Source organism: Uloborus diversus, chromosome 3 (assembly GCF_026930045.1).
Source record: "Uloborus diversus isolate 005 chromosome 3, Udiv.v.3.1, whole genome shotgun sequence".
NCBI classification, from domain to species: domain Eukaryota; kingdom Metazoa; phylum Arthropoda; class Arachnida; order Araneae; family Uloboridae; genus Uloborus; species Uloborus diversus.
Genome location: NC_072733.1, coordinates 48043287 through 48059155, shown reverse-complemented (window position 1 = coordinate 48059155; position 15869 = coordinate 48043287). Strand labels below are relative to the sequence as shown.

At 34.6% G+C, this 15869-nt stretch overlaps 1 protein-coding gene across 1 annotated transcript in view; it reads left to right on the top strand.

The window, feature by feature from the left end:
- LOC129218731 (leukocyte elastase inhibitor-like) overlaps window positions 1-15869 on the top strand; it is a 55462-nt gene that overhangs the window by 27070 nt on the left and 12523 nt on the right. Inside the window, exons 2-3 of the mRNA XM_054853054.1 lie at window positions 7930-8159; window positions 11033-11271. Coding sequence (XP_054709029.1) covers window positions 7930-8159; window positions 11033-11271 — 469 coding nt within the window. The remainder of the gene's footprint in view (window positions 1-7929; window positions 8160-11032; window positions 11272-15869) is intronic.

Here is a 15869-nt window from a genome sequence, read left to right as displayed (position 1 = left end):
GCGTGGGAAGTATTTTAAAGATAAATGCTTACAAAAGATCAGGGCGGCTAATCCCCTATTTCCCTAAAGAATACCTTTGTGCATGCAGCTAAAAGCCCCCAGCTGAGAGAGGAATCAGCCTGCGCGGATTCCCTAAGGAGGTGCCCCCCTTGGTGTCTTGTGGTCAACCCTTCCGCATTATTTTCGTACAACAAAACAATTTGAATCAGATAGGAATTTCGGGCAAACTCGAAGTTCGCACCGAGCAACCCTAAAACAGGGTTGGCAAAAGAGAAAAGTTATCGCCAAGCATGAACTGCGCTCTTTAATCCCCCCGAATGTCGAACGATCTCAATTTCATCGAGGTTGACATCTCTGTCGCTTTATCAGTAAAAGTTTTGTTGACGAAAAGAAATGAAACATAAGTGGAATTTATTTGAAGCTCGTTATCTTGCAATACATGCACAGGATGTCATATTAATTTTGAAAAAAATTAAAAATACATGCCCTTCTAGTATGTAGTATATCGGTTCTGTAAAAAATAATTAATTGACTTTTATTGCTCTTTTTCCACATTTTCTTGATTTCGTTTGTTTAATTTGACATTTTTTGAAAAATTTAGGAATATGCAAATATTACAGAATTAAAGCTGTGTATTGTGAATTAAACTAATAATTAAAAGTTTAGTTTAAATTAAAATTTGATAAAGCGGTAAAATAATAATTTTAGCGCTATTAATATGGTGTACATATAAAACATACCAATTTTCACCTAACATCACTGATGCGTTTTCTTTAACAATTAACAAATTGTATCTCAAGATCTAATTATGTAGGGGGGGGGGGGGTTCTGTTCCCTGGGTCTTCTTATACCCAGGGAACAGAAGTGACACATTTTGAAAATTTGAAAAAATATTCTCATCATTAATTTAAAATCTAAATTCAATGCTCTTTCTTGCCACAAAATTCGCAAGGTATCTGGTGACGTATAAACGGTATCAGCAGTGACGAACTATTAAAATTTCGTAGTCTAGGAGAAGACTGTTCGTACTTTAACTATACACTATTAATTTAGACTATAAAAAAAACCCGTAAATGCGCATATTTCAGTATTTAAGAATAAATCAGTTAAAAGTAGCATTACGTACAACCTAATTGGTTTTCTCCTAAGCTGATCCCCCCCCCCCATTATGTCAATTTTGTTTTCGGAAAGCGATATAAGTAAAAGTATGAATGTTTGTGTGTATAACATATAGCTTTTTTCCCCCTTGATCTTCACAATATTGAAGGAACATGTGGTTACTAATCCAGTTCTGAATAATATAGCATAGGGACAAGCAAGTTGAATTAGAAACAATTATGATGGACCAGGTGGTGCATCTAATTCCCACAATTCTCGTATGTACATACATTCTTTAAAAGATTTTTCGAGTAGGAAAAAGGTTTGTGCTCGGAAACTATACGTTGCTTCCTGGAAATGTTTTTACAAAGAGCTTCATGCATTTTCATCTGTCTTTTCGAAGCATTCCAGCTTAATCTCTAAGTAAGACTGTTGAATAAAGCTACCTCCCCTTTGGTGGCATTGATAAGGCGCCCATGCCCCTACTTACAAAAGAAACACTCTTTCACAAGTCTTAAGAATATTTTTGAATGACATTTAAGAAAATAAGGTTAGCCTGTTAACAATTGAAAATGTGAAAGTATAGGTGACTTTTCTGACCTTTGAATATTTAGAGGTCACAGGCACGATCACTAGTACACTAAAACACTAAAACCACAGCAAATATCATTATCAGTGTCGAGAAAAATAGCTGTATTTTTTTAAAAATTGTTTTATTTATTTTTTTATTTGATTTGAGCTTAAATCCTTTCTATACCCACCTCCCCCCTCTTCAGCTTCAGCCGTCCTGAAGACACAACAGCGCCCGAGCGAAAATTACCTGCCGTCAGCTACCAAAAAAAAAAAAAAGCTTATAATACGCAAAATATTTAGGCAATTTATAATTAACCATTGAGCACTGTTCAACTTAGTTTTTTGCCTATTTTCCCAGTAAAAGTTGAAAAGAAGAAAAAAGGCAGGAAAGAAGGCTGGCTTATGCATCTTAAAAATATTGCAAAAAAAAAAAAAAAAAAAAAGTCAAAAATAAATAAAATAATTAAATAAATATTAAAAAATTAAAAATTGAAAAGTACACTGTTAAAACTACAGGTTGCATTCGGCACCTTTCAGGGATGAAACGCTTGTTCACCAGCGGCACCCAATACGGAGCCGAAATTTCACCTCTAACTAGGGTGAAAAACAGGCACCTTTCAAAAAGTAGGCAGCCGGGGTGAAAAGAATGAACCTTCGGAGAGAGAAATGGCACCCTTACTGTAGATCCTCCCCCCCTCCCCCGTATTGTGTGCGTTTTTGAATACAGTTGTGTATTTTTCTTTTTTTAATAGTTTTGTTTTGATTCATGATAGTCTACGTTTTGCACACTTTTCACATTGCATAAATTCAGTACTGGAAATGATTAAAACTTGTAATTACAGCATTTGACCATATTTCAGAGTTTTCAACATAGTTAAGAAGTGCTCATTGCTTTAATTCATCTGATCGTTCTCTACATCAGTGTTTCTCAACCTCTTTTGACCCACGGGTCGGTAAAAACAAATGAAAAACATTGCGAGCCTGTGAAATTTTTATCCTTTTCTTAAAAATAAATAAAATAAATAATAATAATTATAATAACTCTCGGGGCGGTAAAAAACTTGTAAAAAAATTCTGCGTACTGATGAGTTTTTTTTTTTTTTTTTTTTTACAAAGTAATATTAAAGATGAATAAAACAATAAATATCTACAGATTTTATTTGGTATCAAAGAGTTGTCACAAATATATTTAAAGTTAAAGACGAGTAATTATTTGAATAATCATAGTTAAGTTAATGATCATTTGTGAGAAATAACCGCACCGAAAGTAAAGTGTAGATGTACTTATGAATTATTTACATGAACAGCCAAAAATATTCTGGGATATTAAAGTTACGATAAAACAAAATCGTTTCTCAAACGTTCAACATTTCAATCAAAATAACAATAAAATAAAATGCGCATAAAATTTTTCGACAGTTAAAAATTTAAAGAAACTCCTAACACTATCGAATAACCGCTAACAGGAAATGATTCAAACACTTGAACGAAAAAGCAAAAGAAAAAGATAGACGGAGAGAGATTTCTTTTTTATTTTTTGCACTCGCTACACGAAGCACAAGAATGATTTTTATTTCGGTTCTCACTTGTTGGTTATTGAAAATATCATTGCGGTTACTATTTCGGTGATTAAATGTTGCTTATCGAGTACTCAAGAAAATAATGACAGATACATTTAGTAGCGTTTTGTGTGAATGATGGAATTTTCACGATAGTAACGGTAACCTGAAAATAAACAACTAACGGTACTACGGTATCGTAACGGACTAATGGTAACTGAAAAGCATTAAACGTACTTTTAACTATGTTTGAAAGCCCTAAAAGCTACAAAGTGATCAAAAGCTGTACTTACTTGTTATTTTAAAGAATTTTCCTACAAAAGTTGAGATTTAATCCAATAGTGCACTTCATTCAATGTGAAAGACGTAGAAGCCACGCGTAGTGCAACCTATCATTCGTCCGCCATATTGAAGTGGTTGAATGGTGAATGTATGCCGGAAGCGCATGCGCCAGCAAGTCATTTAGCGATTGCTCGCTGTTTTGGCACCCCTGTCTACGACTGTCTGCTACTTTCGCACCTCTGCTTTACTTCCTGGCCAGTATGGCACCCTTGGTCACCATGCTTTCACCTTAGGGGGAATATATTCACTCGTCTGGAACCTCTGGTTATAACAGTGTAGGGTACTGAGACGAGTAAAAATTTCTGTCGCTCCGTCGGTCTGTCTGCCCCCCCCCCCCCCCAATAACTTTTGAAGGAATCTGTCTGTCTCCCCCTAATAACTTTTGAGGGAATAGTCCGATTCAAAAAAATTTTTTGTTCGAAAGATCTCGGCGAAGACACCTCTTTCCCATGTTTCATTTTTTGATTTGAACAGTTTTTCGTTCAATTTTGAACAGCTCAATAAAACTTAACATTAGTGCCCACGGGGAAATTCAAAGCAAATATAAATTCCGAATTTAGAGACAAATTTGCTTCAAACAAACTTCGCAGGAAAAAGTTTTTGAAGAGGAGCATGTATAGATAACAACTTTTTGATTTGAACATTTTCCCGTTCAATTTTGAACAGTTCAAATCCTTTTGCATTAGCGCCTACGGCGAAACTAAAAGTCAATATAGATCCCAAACTTAAAGGCGGATTTACTTCAAACAAATTTTGATTTAAATAGCTCTCGATGAACTACTCCAGACACCGACTCCTAGAATTTTAAGGCAGACAACTCCGAATCCGACTCCTTTGAAAAAAATTTCTATACGGAGGGAAAATGACTGACTACGAATTTCGGAAATTTCAAGTCTTTCACATCGTCTCCGACTCCTTTATCAAAAAAAAAAAAAAAAAGTCCGACTCCACAAACAATGGCAGAGTTGCGGACTTTTAGGGAGAATGACCGATTCCGAGTCTTTGAATCGAAAACCTTCGACTCCTGAATCTGACTCTTTTACCCCAAAATGAGATTGACTCCGACTCCGCAGCCATGGTTTTCACTGAAATAATTATCATCGATAAGATTTGTTTTGATTTTCACCAAAAGTTAAAAAGTGTTTGGTGGAGGAATTCGGAGTCTTTTATACTTCTACATAAAATTATGCGCAGACGATTTATTTATTTATAAGTACATTTACTCATTTGTTTAAACAATTTTTTTGGCAACAGGGGAAAAACAAACGATTTTTCTTTTTCTTTTTTTTTTTTTTTGTTTTCATAATATATTTGTTTAAATGTTGCCGTAGTAATGCTGTTTTTATGTATTTATATGCATTAACGACAAAAGAGTAAAAATGTGCGACTGCATATGCACATATGCATATGCATTAACATATAATCCGTATTTCGAGTTTCGAATTATAACGAAGTAAAAAAAAAAAAATCACGAACATTGCAGATGTAAGTTTGTGTGATTAATTAAAATTTACTCATACAAATAGGGAAAATTTCCAAGTATACCAGAGTGTTACTTAATTGCCGTTGCGTACGGAAATGGCAATTTTGCATATATTACGTGCATTTTTCTTCGGAGCATTGTCGCATATTGTAATTATTAGTACCAGATTTTGCTTACTATCAGATCAGTACATAATTGGTACCTTAAGTTTAGTTTACATTAATTTGTAAGAGAATGACGAGTCACAGTTATTGTAGTCATTGTCAGGTAAATAATATTTTGAATATTTGTTCTTTAATCTTTAACCATGTATGTTTATAGAAGAAGACTTTCTCTGTTTTAGAAAATGTCGTATGCAATAGTTATTAATAATAAGCCTTTCGCATATATTCTTTTAGCTTCTAATATAATGCAATTGTTGAAACGAACATTTGTTAAACTTTCTTATTCAAAAATGATATGTATGCTGTAGTGTCATATCAGTTTTGTGTTCCTTTATTTTTTAGCTTAATTTGCAATTTTATTGATCTTTCTCCACAAAACAAGAACGTTATTAGAATCATTCGTTTTTTCAGCAATTCAAGAATATAAGTGTAGGTATCAATTTAATTTTAATTTATGACTTTTATCCTTGGAAGTAAAAGAAATAAGAAAAACGTAATACACTCCTACGAGATTTTATCTTTAAAATAGCTCTTTTTTCAAACTGTTTCGCCAAAGTATTTAAATTTATAAGTAATATATAAATAAACATAAACAAACATTTTTTAATACTTTAAAGTAGTAAAATTAATTAAACGAGTTTTAAAAATTTTGTATTTTGGCTGAACTAATTCTAAATTCATATTGGCAACTTTTTCTCTGTCCAAGTCATTTGGTCAAGAAATCCTCGCCAAACAGGGAAAGGGTTACAAAAACGTTCCATGCAGATTTAAGCTCCGACGGGGGGAAACCAATTTTCTGTTTCGCTGATCTTGGTTAGGGAAGAGCTTCCTCCCCACTTCCTCCCCCACTGGTGCGCATCTCAGGTGAGCCCGCACCGTCCACATTATCCTCAAAGGCGTTGTCACACCCTTCAAACGCTATGAACAAACCCCTAGATGAGACCCCTCACAAAAGGAGATAAAAATTCCCACGAAATCACCCCTCCCCCTCACATTGCAGTCTCCCCAGAACAATCCTACGTTCTTTGTATTCATTAAAGTAATCCTTCTCTTTCTTGGAGACAGAGAAACTGATATCCTTGGGTTTCTAGCATCAAGGCCTTTTCATCAGTTTCTTTTTTACGGTTTGCAGGGATACAGTATTTCAATTCGCCCCTTCTTTCCGCCTGCGGTGGTACATTGATTAATGAGAAGTACTTTAATATTTAGCGCAGTGCACCTCTATAACTATTCGATTACCATACCAAACTACACTGCCGATGTATTTTGGGAGCTTTGCCTCCCTTCTGCCACCTGAGGCGGCTAAGCTTGAAAAATAATGTTAATTGATTGTTTTGAGAGGTAAAAATTGAATTCCTTTGAAGGAAAAGACGACAAAAGAATGCATCCTTCTTAAACGCGTCGAACCATGGCGATCATTATTTAATTAAAGCATTGGTTTCCTAGGAACGAATCGCCGACCTTCGGCGTCGCTTATCGCCGAGAGGAAAACTTGATTCTTCTGCGCATACGCGCCCGAGCGAAATCGACGTCGTGAGTGGCACGCCGGAATCACTTGACTTGGATTTCAGCGTCACGCCGAGTAGCGACGTCAAAGCTCGCTGATTTCGCTTCTAGGAAACCTGAGTTTAAGAGTACATTGATTAATTCCCATTTTTAGTCATACCACGTGTTAAACATAATCTAGCTTTCCAAACCAGGAATTATCTCGCCAAGGTCAAGCTTCCTGTAGCGTTACGTCTGCCCGAAGCAGTATTGGCAGGATTCCTGCAACAGACAATTGGAAATTTTGAAACAAAAGAAATGTCGCTGATAATTGACGCTTCAATTAATATCTCCGCTAAATAAAGTTATAGAAAAACTAAACCTTCCTGAAGATGATGGCAAAATTTTTTTCTATCTATCGATACCTAGTTCGATCGTCAATTTATCTGGCGTTTCATAGAAGTTCCGATATATAAATAGGTAGATACCTACATAGGTAGATAACATTGGATTTTAGTATTTAAGATGCTTCTGTCACGACAGGCAGTTATTGCCAGATACTGATCCTCATAAGTAGTTTTTAATCATTTAGAGTTTCGAACAAGCCTTCGTACAAAAGCGCTACACCGTTTTGCAATAGTTTCCATAAGGTAGAAAGTGTCTGTCTGGAAACATTCAGACATCTGATTACTAGTGGCTCTGCTTCAAAAAACAATTTGTGCTATGTTCTAACAGTTAATATGAGTGTATAAATCAGAGGAGATCCCTTTCCATATTGAATTCGTATTTTTTTCTGTGTTGTTAATTTTTTTTTCTAAAGTCTCTTTTTCACATTTTACTGCCATCTTTACTGCTGCGTGCTATAATTTTATATCACATACAATGTTATTTTTTTTATTTTGTTTTTTACATTTATGCGTCATAATATTATATCGAAAAATTCCTATAACTATAGTTTATAGTTTCTGAAAAACACCGTTAATTCATGCATATAAAGATATTTTTGGAAATGAGTGTACTATTAGATGCATTTCTTACTAATAGGTATGTTTAATATTCTTTGACTAGCTATCCAAGCTAAAGAAAGTTGTAAAACTTTTAGTACATTAGAGCATGATTTGGTTATTTGCAGATTCATGAAACGTTTGGAAACCTTTTGAAAGATCTGGAGACAGACGCCAGCCTAAGCAACTCACTTGATATTGCAAATGGAGTATTCCTTCAGCGGGGACTCAACATTTCTCGGTCCTATGACTTGGCTATACGTTCCTTATATTCTTCGGCTCTAAAAGAAGTCGATTTCCACAATGATAGCCTTTCTTCCTTTAATACTGTCAACGCTTGGGTTCGTCAGAAAACCAAGGGCAAAATACGAGCGGTGCTTCAAAGAAACATAAACCTTTTGACGAAAATGCTTTTAGTTAACGCCGTTCATTTCAAGGGTCAATGGAAATGGTAAGAGTACTTTCCATTGTTTTTTAATTTATTTCTAAAGGATTTTATTCGCTAGGTTAAGTCTTTAATGTTGACCCAAATATTTTTATATCTTTTTTTTTTTAAGTGACATTTAACTTCATGCTATAAATGTAAGCGATTATGGAAATCATTCTGTTTTTAGTCACCCAAGGTACAAAACTTAAAGAATTTGAGAAAAGGAAAGTGGTTGATTGAAAATTTTCACTACGTACTTTACGTCAAATCGCAACTAATTGAATAGATAGAGATCGGTCATTTAGAGCTTTCTCAAAAATTCTGGCAAAAGGTCGACAAAGACAAAAAGGTAGTAAGACAAAAAGTCTGTATCTGTGTGTGTAAAACGAATGATGATAAGACGAACATGCTCCAAAAAACGAACATCAAGAGATTTTAGATGGAAACTCAAGTTACGATGCAGTGCTCGAACTATTCACCATCTTTTACAAGTAGAGAAAAAGTTTCATTATGAGAAACTAATGTCATCATGACAGACTCTTAAAAAAGTTCATAAAAGACCAAGGGTTGAGGGTGCCAAAAATGCGTTGTTGTGGGTAAAAAGAGGGATAATATAATGTTTTTCAATGAGAAAAAGTTTAATTAGGATGGACTAGATACTTTTTGCAACTACTGGTACGATCTCTGTGAAGGGGAAAAAAAATCTCAAAGCGTACATTTGGAAGCGGCGCAGTGATAGTCTGAGAAAGTTTCGTAACGGACGGAAACTATGTTAATATTTTTTGTGAAGGTCAGAATGAATTCTAAGAATAATGTTGATGTACTGAGCAACATTTTTTAAACCAAAATCACTGTTAATTACGAGTTTAAATTATTTGTTCCAGCAGAATAATGCCAAATTGCATGTTTCTCAAACCTCAAAATCATTGCTTGATGCTTATTTTGGGAAATTACTGCACTGGCCGGAGAAAAGGCTCGATATAAGTTTAATGGAAACTTAGTGAGGCATTCTGGGACCCAAAGTATGAAAAAATTGAACTCAATATTGAAACAAGCAAGAACTCATTTTTTCCAAAAAGCCAGGATAAGTTTCCAAGAACGTTCTTCAACTTCCATGACATCAAGACTGATAAAAGTGATTGAAATAAAGTTGGATATTATTGATTGTAAGGTTTTTTCGGGACAAACTCTTGTTGTCCTTATAATTTTGTCCAGTTTTAACAATGAAATTTTTTATTAATTACGGCAAAACATTTATGTTTCGTAATTTCAAATGTTCTGCATTCCACAATGATTTGTAGCATAAAAAGGCTACAAATTTTTTGTATCAATTTATTGCTCGCATGAAAAAGTCATTAGTTGTCAGAACACCCCTCCTCTTCCTCTTCTTAGCTACGTCCAAGTCTTCCGTTACTTATATTATGTTAAAAACAGTGTGGGATATCCTCCTTCAGTTTTTCTTTTCCAAAAACATTTAAAACTGTTTTGGTTTTCCACTAGGATGTTTCAATTTTCATTTGTTTGACACATAAAAGTCTGTAACTTTCCAAAAAATTACTGACGTTGACTAGAAAAAACGAAGGTGTTTTACAGATCAGCAAAGAAAGGCATAGCATCTATTACCAAAACCTAAAAACATCATTCTCTCAAATTTGTGTCGTTTATATGCCAGATACTTCAGCGTTAGATTTGAAGTACTTCATTTAACTGTACATGAATTTATATATGCACTTTATTTTTATATTTTTGCTGAAATTTTATAAGCATTTAGTGTCTACGCAACTTAAAGCAGTAGCTGCCGCTTTCAGCACACCTGCTTTCTTGGTGCCCTACCCGACCGCATACTTCATTTACTACAAGGACCTGCCCTGCTACAGTGACAGGTTGTGATAATGTTTTCAAAAATTTTATTAGGTATTATTTTTAGTATAAGAGTAGTACTTCCGATTTGTGCAAATTCTGTAATTAATTTAAGGTATACTCATTCGCTATTGGTAGCAATTTCAAATGCTGTAGCAAGTAGTTTTTGAATAGTGCTTTAATTCATACAAATTTGGAGTCTCGCCATCGTTGGGGCAGGAATGCAATTGTATCAATCGAACAAACTGCTTAGTGAAAAATCTTCACGAATGAGTATTTGTTTTTTTTAGATGATCTAGTCTGATGATGGATTTGAAAAATTTATTCCAATGACACATATTTGGCATATGTTTGATAAAATTACTTCATTTTTTGTATGATTTTTCCAATGTAAAAATCATTTTCTCACTTTTTTCATTTCAGTATAACACACGAAATATTATGAACTACTGCAAGGAATGAAATTTTTTGGTTAATCAACCATTTGAATCAATTTCAGAAAGAGCGTAAGTCCTACGGGAGTCTATTGGACTTACGCCCTTTCTGAAATAATCGATTCATTTAAGATATTTGGTAAACCTTTCTGTTGTATTTTTTGGATGAAAAATGATGAGAACTTCTTTTCGTTTTTGCTGCAAACGTTTCATCTTTTTAGCTGTAGAATAAAAGTTATAATATTGTATACAGTATATGAGGCAGTGATAAGCAAAGGGATGTAAGTGGACATTTTCAAGTTTTGAGTAAAACGCGTAAAAAGATAACATCCTAGGTAGGCTTTCATTGAATTTTTTCCCTAAATCATGCTGTATAGTAGCAACTACCAGGGCTATTATACCATCTCTTGCCCCAAGACAGAGGAGAGGTTCACTCTCACGATGTGTACTGGTTATCTCCAAATTTTAAATTTTGCCACTTACACCCCTTTTGCTTCTGACTTCCTCATATGAAGTTTTACTTTTGCTTTGTATATGCTAATTGCTTTTAGTTTTTACTTTGAGTGAAAAAAAAAATACAGGCTTGCTTTATCGTTCATTTAGGCAATTCGATATCCAGGCAACAGAACCTTTTGGACACTTCTATGTACTCCCTCATGTGAGAACTGAGGTCCCGATAATGACTGGAAAGATGCACTTGGCTTATGGGCACAGTCCAAAAATCAGAGCAAGTATACTGGAATTACCTTTTACACAAAATCGTCTGTCCATGTTTTTAATTTTACCTGACAGTCCAACGGAGGTTTTGGAGCTCAATATGACTGCTATGAAAATGTTAATAGGTAATGTATCTTCTTTTTTTTTTTTTTTTTTTCGTGATTTGAACGACGATGAAACGTTTCTGGGGTGAAGTTTTTTCTGTGTCTAGATAAAATATAGAAGGAATAGCTCTGTTCGAGTAGCCTTCTGCCAAGACACAAATGGCGTCATTCCATAACTACATGTAGACTGAAGTGCCTATAATCCTGAGTTTATATATAGCTTCTAGCGATATTTCAGGAGATTGAAAGAGTCATGGTTGGCCTTCTCCGGAATTTCCTTCATAGCCTTCGTGCATCTCTCTCTCTCTCTCTCTCTGACTTTGTCAAATGTCTTAAAACGATTTCTTTTCCTAGCGCGGAGGGGGGGGGGGGGGTCATGATCCCACCTAAAATGACCATAAAATTACTAAAAATAGTCCAAAACTGTGTTTCGATGACTTGTTTCGAACAATTTTTCCCTATACCGCTATTTTTGCCAGAGTATTTCACTTATGACCTGGGACGTGCACAGACATTTTGGGGCTCGTCACAAATATTTTTTACGGGCCCTCCTCCATGTTTTTTATTCTTACATCCTACATAGATTTCACTCCTCTTAATGAAAATCTCGGGCCCCCTTCAATCTCGGACCCGGGCCAACAGGCCCTTCTCTCCCCCTGTGCACGCCCCTGCTTATGACTTACTTTCGATAATGACACCCACTGAAATCTAGAAAACAGAAGTTCGACCCACCCTTGGTGCTTTCATGGAATGCCATTCCGCCCTGTCTCACCTCTCTAAACCTTTAAAAGGGGTAGGAAATAAAGGTCGGACATCCAAGAAGTCCTGAGGACATCTAGGGATAAAAGCATTAAAATCATCAATTGCCACTCGCCACACACTGCAAAAAATAATTGTTGTTTTCATAGTAATATACTGTTTTTTCTTACAGTTTAATACTGCTCAGCTAAATAACAGAGAAAAACTGTAAAAATGTTTTAGATTGTTCAAAACGATGCGCAAAAGGTGTTTCCTTTCATACGGGAAGATAAACTAATGAATTTAAGGTATCGACAGCCATTTTTGTTGATATTTCGGCTGTGCTGAGGCAAGACTGCTCATTTGTAATCTTTTTGTAAAGGTAAGTGCTAGTTATATTATTCATTCCCTTTTCCTCAAAATGTAGTTTTCTTTATCATCGAGAAGGTATGTAAAATAACAGTGTTTATTTAGAAATCGTAATTCGTATCCCAATATTCGTTGATGTTGACTTTGCAATTTCTTTTAGTTATGTTGTAGCGATTGCTTTATAGCAAAAATCTGAGTAGTTGTTGTTATTCTGAATATTTTACTGCACGTAGGATAGTTTTTAAACATTTTCTGAAACTCAAATTTGATTTAAAAAGAAATCAATTCCCTCCTTGATCGTATTTAAAGTTATTAGAACATTAGACTTTGTTTACGATTATATTTTGTGTTATATAGGATGTGAGTACTTAAAATTTAAATTCTTATGTTTTCTAGTAAATTTTTATCGTATCGCGATTAACTTCTTTCTTCTGTTTTTTTTTTCTTTCTTCTGGAGCCAGCTTTCATACTTATCGATCAAAACTAAAATAATAATAATTAAAAAAAATCATCAATGAAGCACTCCAAAAAAAAAAACTAATAAAAATTATTTTTTTTTTTTTGGAAACCCTTGTGTTTTAAAAGGTTTACATTTGCGTCGGCAGGAAATTAAAATTTTACTTCAGGAAAAATGCACTAGTACCATTGAAACTTGTGAACGTAAAAATAATTTTAGAAACTATATTTAAAGGCACTCGATTGGAGGTCACGGGAAGTCTCTATGACCTCCCCAAAAATGCCATATTGGGAAAACTTTGACGATTCGGCAAATTTGGGGACATAATTGTAATGTTGCAATTTTTGAATTCTCGAATGTCCAAATTTCATTAGATATTGTACTTAATTGTGCGTACTTAACGTATGCATGCACCAGTATTTTATTAATCTGCAAATATGTAAGTTCCATTCGACAAATTGAGATTATACGCCTTCCCAACATATTTAATTAAGTTCAGGCCGTGCCTGGCTATAATCTTAAAATTTTCTGCTTTTCATTTCTGATCTGGCAGTGTTGCGTTCTCGTCTAAATTACTGCTTTTTAATTTAAAGTAGAATATTTACATTATTATACATTGTTTGTCATATTTTATTCGCCTTGAAGGACTTGCTCATTTATAAAAGTAGATGAATCGAGAACTACAAAAGAATTTGAAACTCTTGTAACCTTGAACTCATCAGTTTCCTTACATTTTAACTTTGAGTCTTAAAGTTTGGATCAACGTGTTTATGATGAAGGCAAAAACTATATCATAAATACTGAAAAGTGTGATTCTGTACTTCACTGTCTTTCACTGCATATAAAAAGTAAAAATATGTCAGATTGTTATTCGTGTAAAATGAAAAAAAATCGGAGAATTTTGTTTAAACCTGTAACGGAGATTCAAGCCAAAGCCGGGCAAAATCTTTTGCATTTAAATGCGATGGGTTCCTTAGCAGTTGAGTTCTTTAGGGGGGGGGATTTTTTTCACAATAATAGACGATTTTTCAAGAAAGCCTTCGGTTTATTTCTTAAAGAAGAAAAGTGAGGTTTTCGAATACTTTGTCAGGTTTTAAAAGAGAACAGAGATATTTGCGGAAAAGATCCGATAACGGAAAGGAATTTCTGAACCCCCGGGTTTGAAATTTACCTTAGCGACCAAAGCATTAGAATCGAAAAAACTAACAAATCCTCCAGTTGACAAAGTAGCGTCATAGAACATCATAACTCAACATTAATGAATGGAATTAGGACACTTTTAAATAAACGGGTTTGCCTAAGCAGCTTTGAGCCGAAGCAGCTATGTGCTTCCACTACTTACGGTCTAGAGCGGTTTTAAAAGGAAAAATCAAAACCTTTTTTGAGCTATTTCGGGGAAGAAAGCCATCTATTAAAAACTCACTTGTTTTTTTTTTTTTTTTTTTTTTTTTTTGGCTGTATTTCTTATATTGGACATCCAAAACAGAAAATAAACAAATTGGGTATGAGAGCTAAACAGGGAGTCATGGTAGGATATGCGTTTCATACGAAAGGTTATAGAATTTGGGATTCCGAAAATCGCGAAGTGACAGAAACGCTGAATGTTAAATTCGATGAAAATAAATTCTAGGTGGGGGGGGGGGCAGGAACGGGAAACAAAGGAGTACAGTTTTATTTCACTACTGAGTAAATCTGAAGTAGAAGAAGAATATCCTGAAAATCATAAAATAGCATGTTCAGAATTAAATTGGTTAAAGAAATATAAAGGCAAAGTAGAGAATGCAGGGATATGTATTATTCTATTGACACGACGGCTCTAAATTCCGAATCGCGAAGCCGAGGTTTATAGTTCTGAAAATAACATTGAATGTGACCCAAAACAGTTCGATTTCACTTGTGATGGTAATTCACGAAAAGTATCGGATTCTGATGCAGATAGGGGGGGGGGGGGGGATAGTTCAAGTAAGCTAGAAGCTAGCATTTCCGAAGATGTAATTCCTTCGAATTTGAAACAAAGTTTGAGAACGCCAGAAAGTGAAGATTGATAAAACACAACAGAACAGATAAGAAGAACGAAATAATGCGCTTCAAGGCCAAACTGGTTATTTTAGGTAACCACCAGGTATGGGGGGGGGATACTTTTCGCAAGTGTTCTCTCCAGCAATTTCCTTTTTTTTTATTGATGCTTTCTTTTCAATTTTTGTGTATAAGCTACATTGGGTCCATTTCCAAACTAATGTTTGCAATGCGTATCTATATGCGGGTATAAAAAAGGAGATTTGTGAGACAAGCTGAAGGGTTTGTCGATCCCTGAAATCTAAATTTTGTCTGTAAATTGAATAAATTATTGTCATTCTGATACAGATTACGCCTCGAGTCACGACGACCGGATTTAAATGACAGAGGGAGGGAGAGGGGGTCTAGTGTTTTTGTATAGGTTCAAATAATATGGTGTACATTCAAACAAAAATGCGTAGCACTGTCAACAATGGAAGCGGAGTATATTTCAATTAGTGAACAATCTAAGGAAGTTATATGGACCAAAAGAATTTTAAATGAATTGGCCACGAAAAGAGTTCAGAATTTTAGATTGATTAATTGTACTCTGTACTGTGACATTCTAGTTGCGATCGATTTTTCTAGATTTGCAATAGAAAATTGCAGAACTAAGCAGAATGATGTGGGGTACCATTTCCTAAGGAATTCGATTGATGAAAATGAATTTGGAATAAAATCTGTTGAAACCAAAAATAGTTTAGCTGATTGTTTCACAAAACCTTTTTTTAGGGAAAATTTACGTAAAGCTTGAATTGCAATGACTTCAGAATTGCAATGACATATTTTTTAGATTTTTTTTTTTAATGTTTCAATTATTTCATTATGTCTAAGTTATAATTTGCGCGCACAAACGGATGGCCTGTAATATATTTTTTATTCATGTATTAAAGTATTTCTTTTTTTCCGTGTGCTGGCGTGCCACGAAGGGGGGAATTTGCTAGCGAATATTTTGTTCCTTTCCCTCCAGCGCACGGAGAAAATAAAATTGTAGTTGATT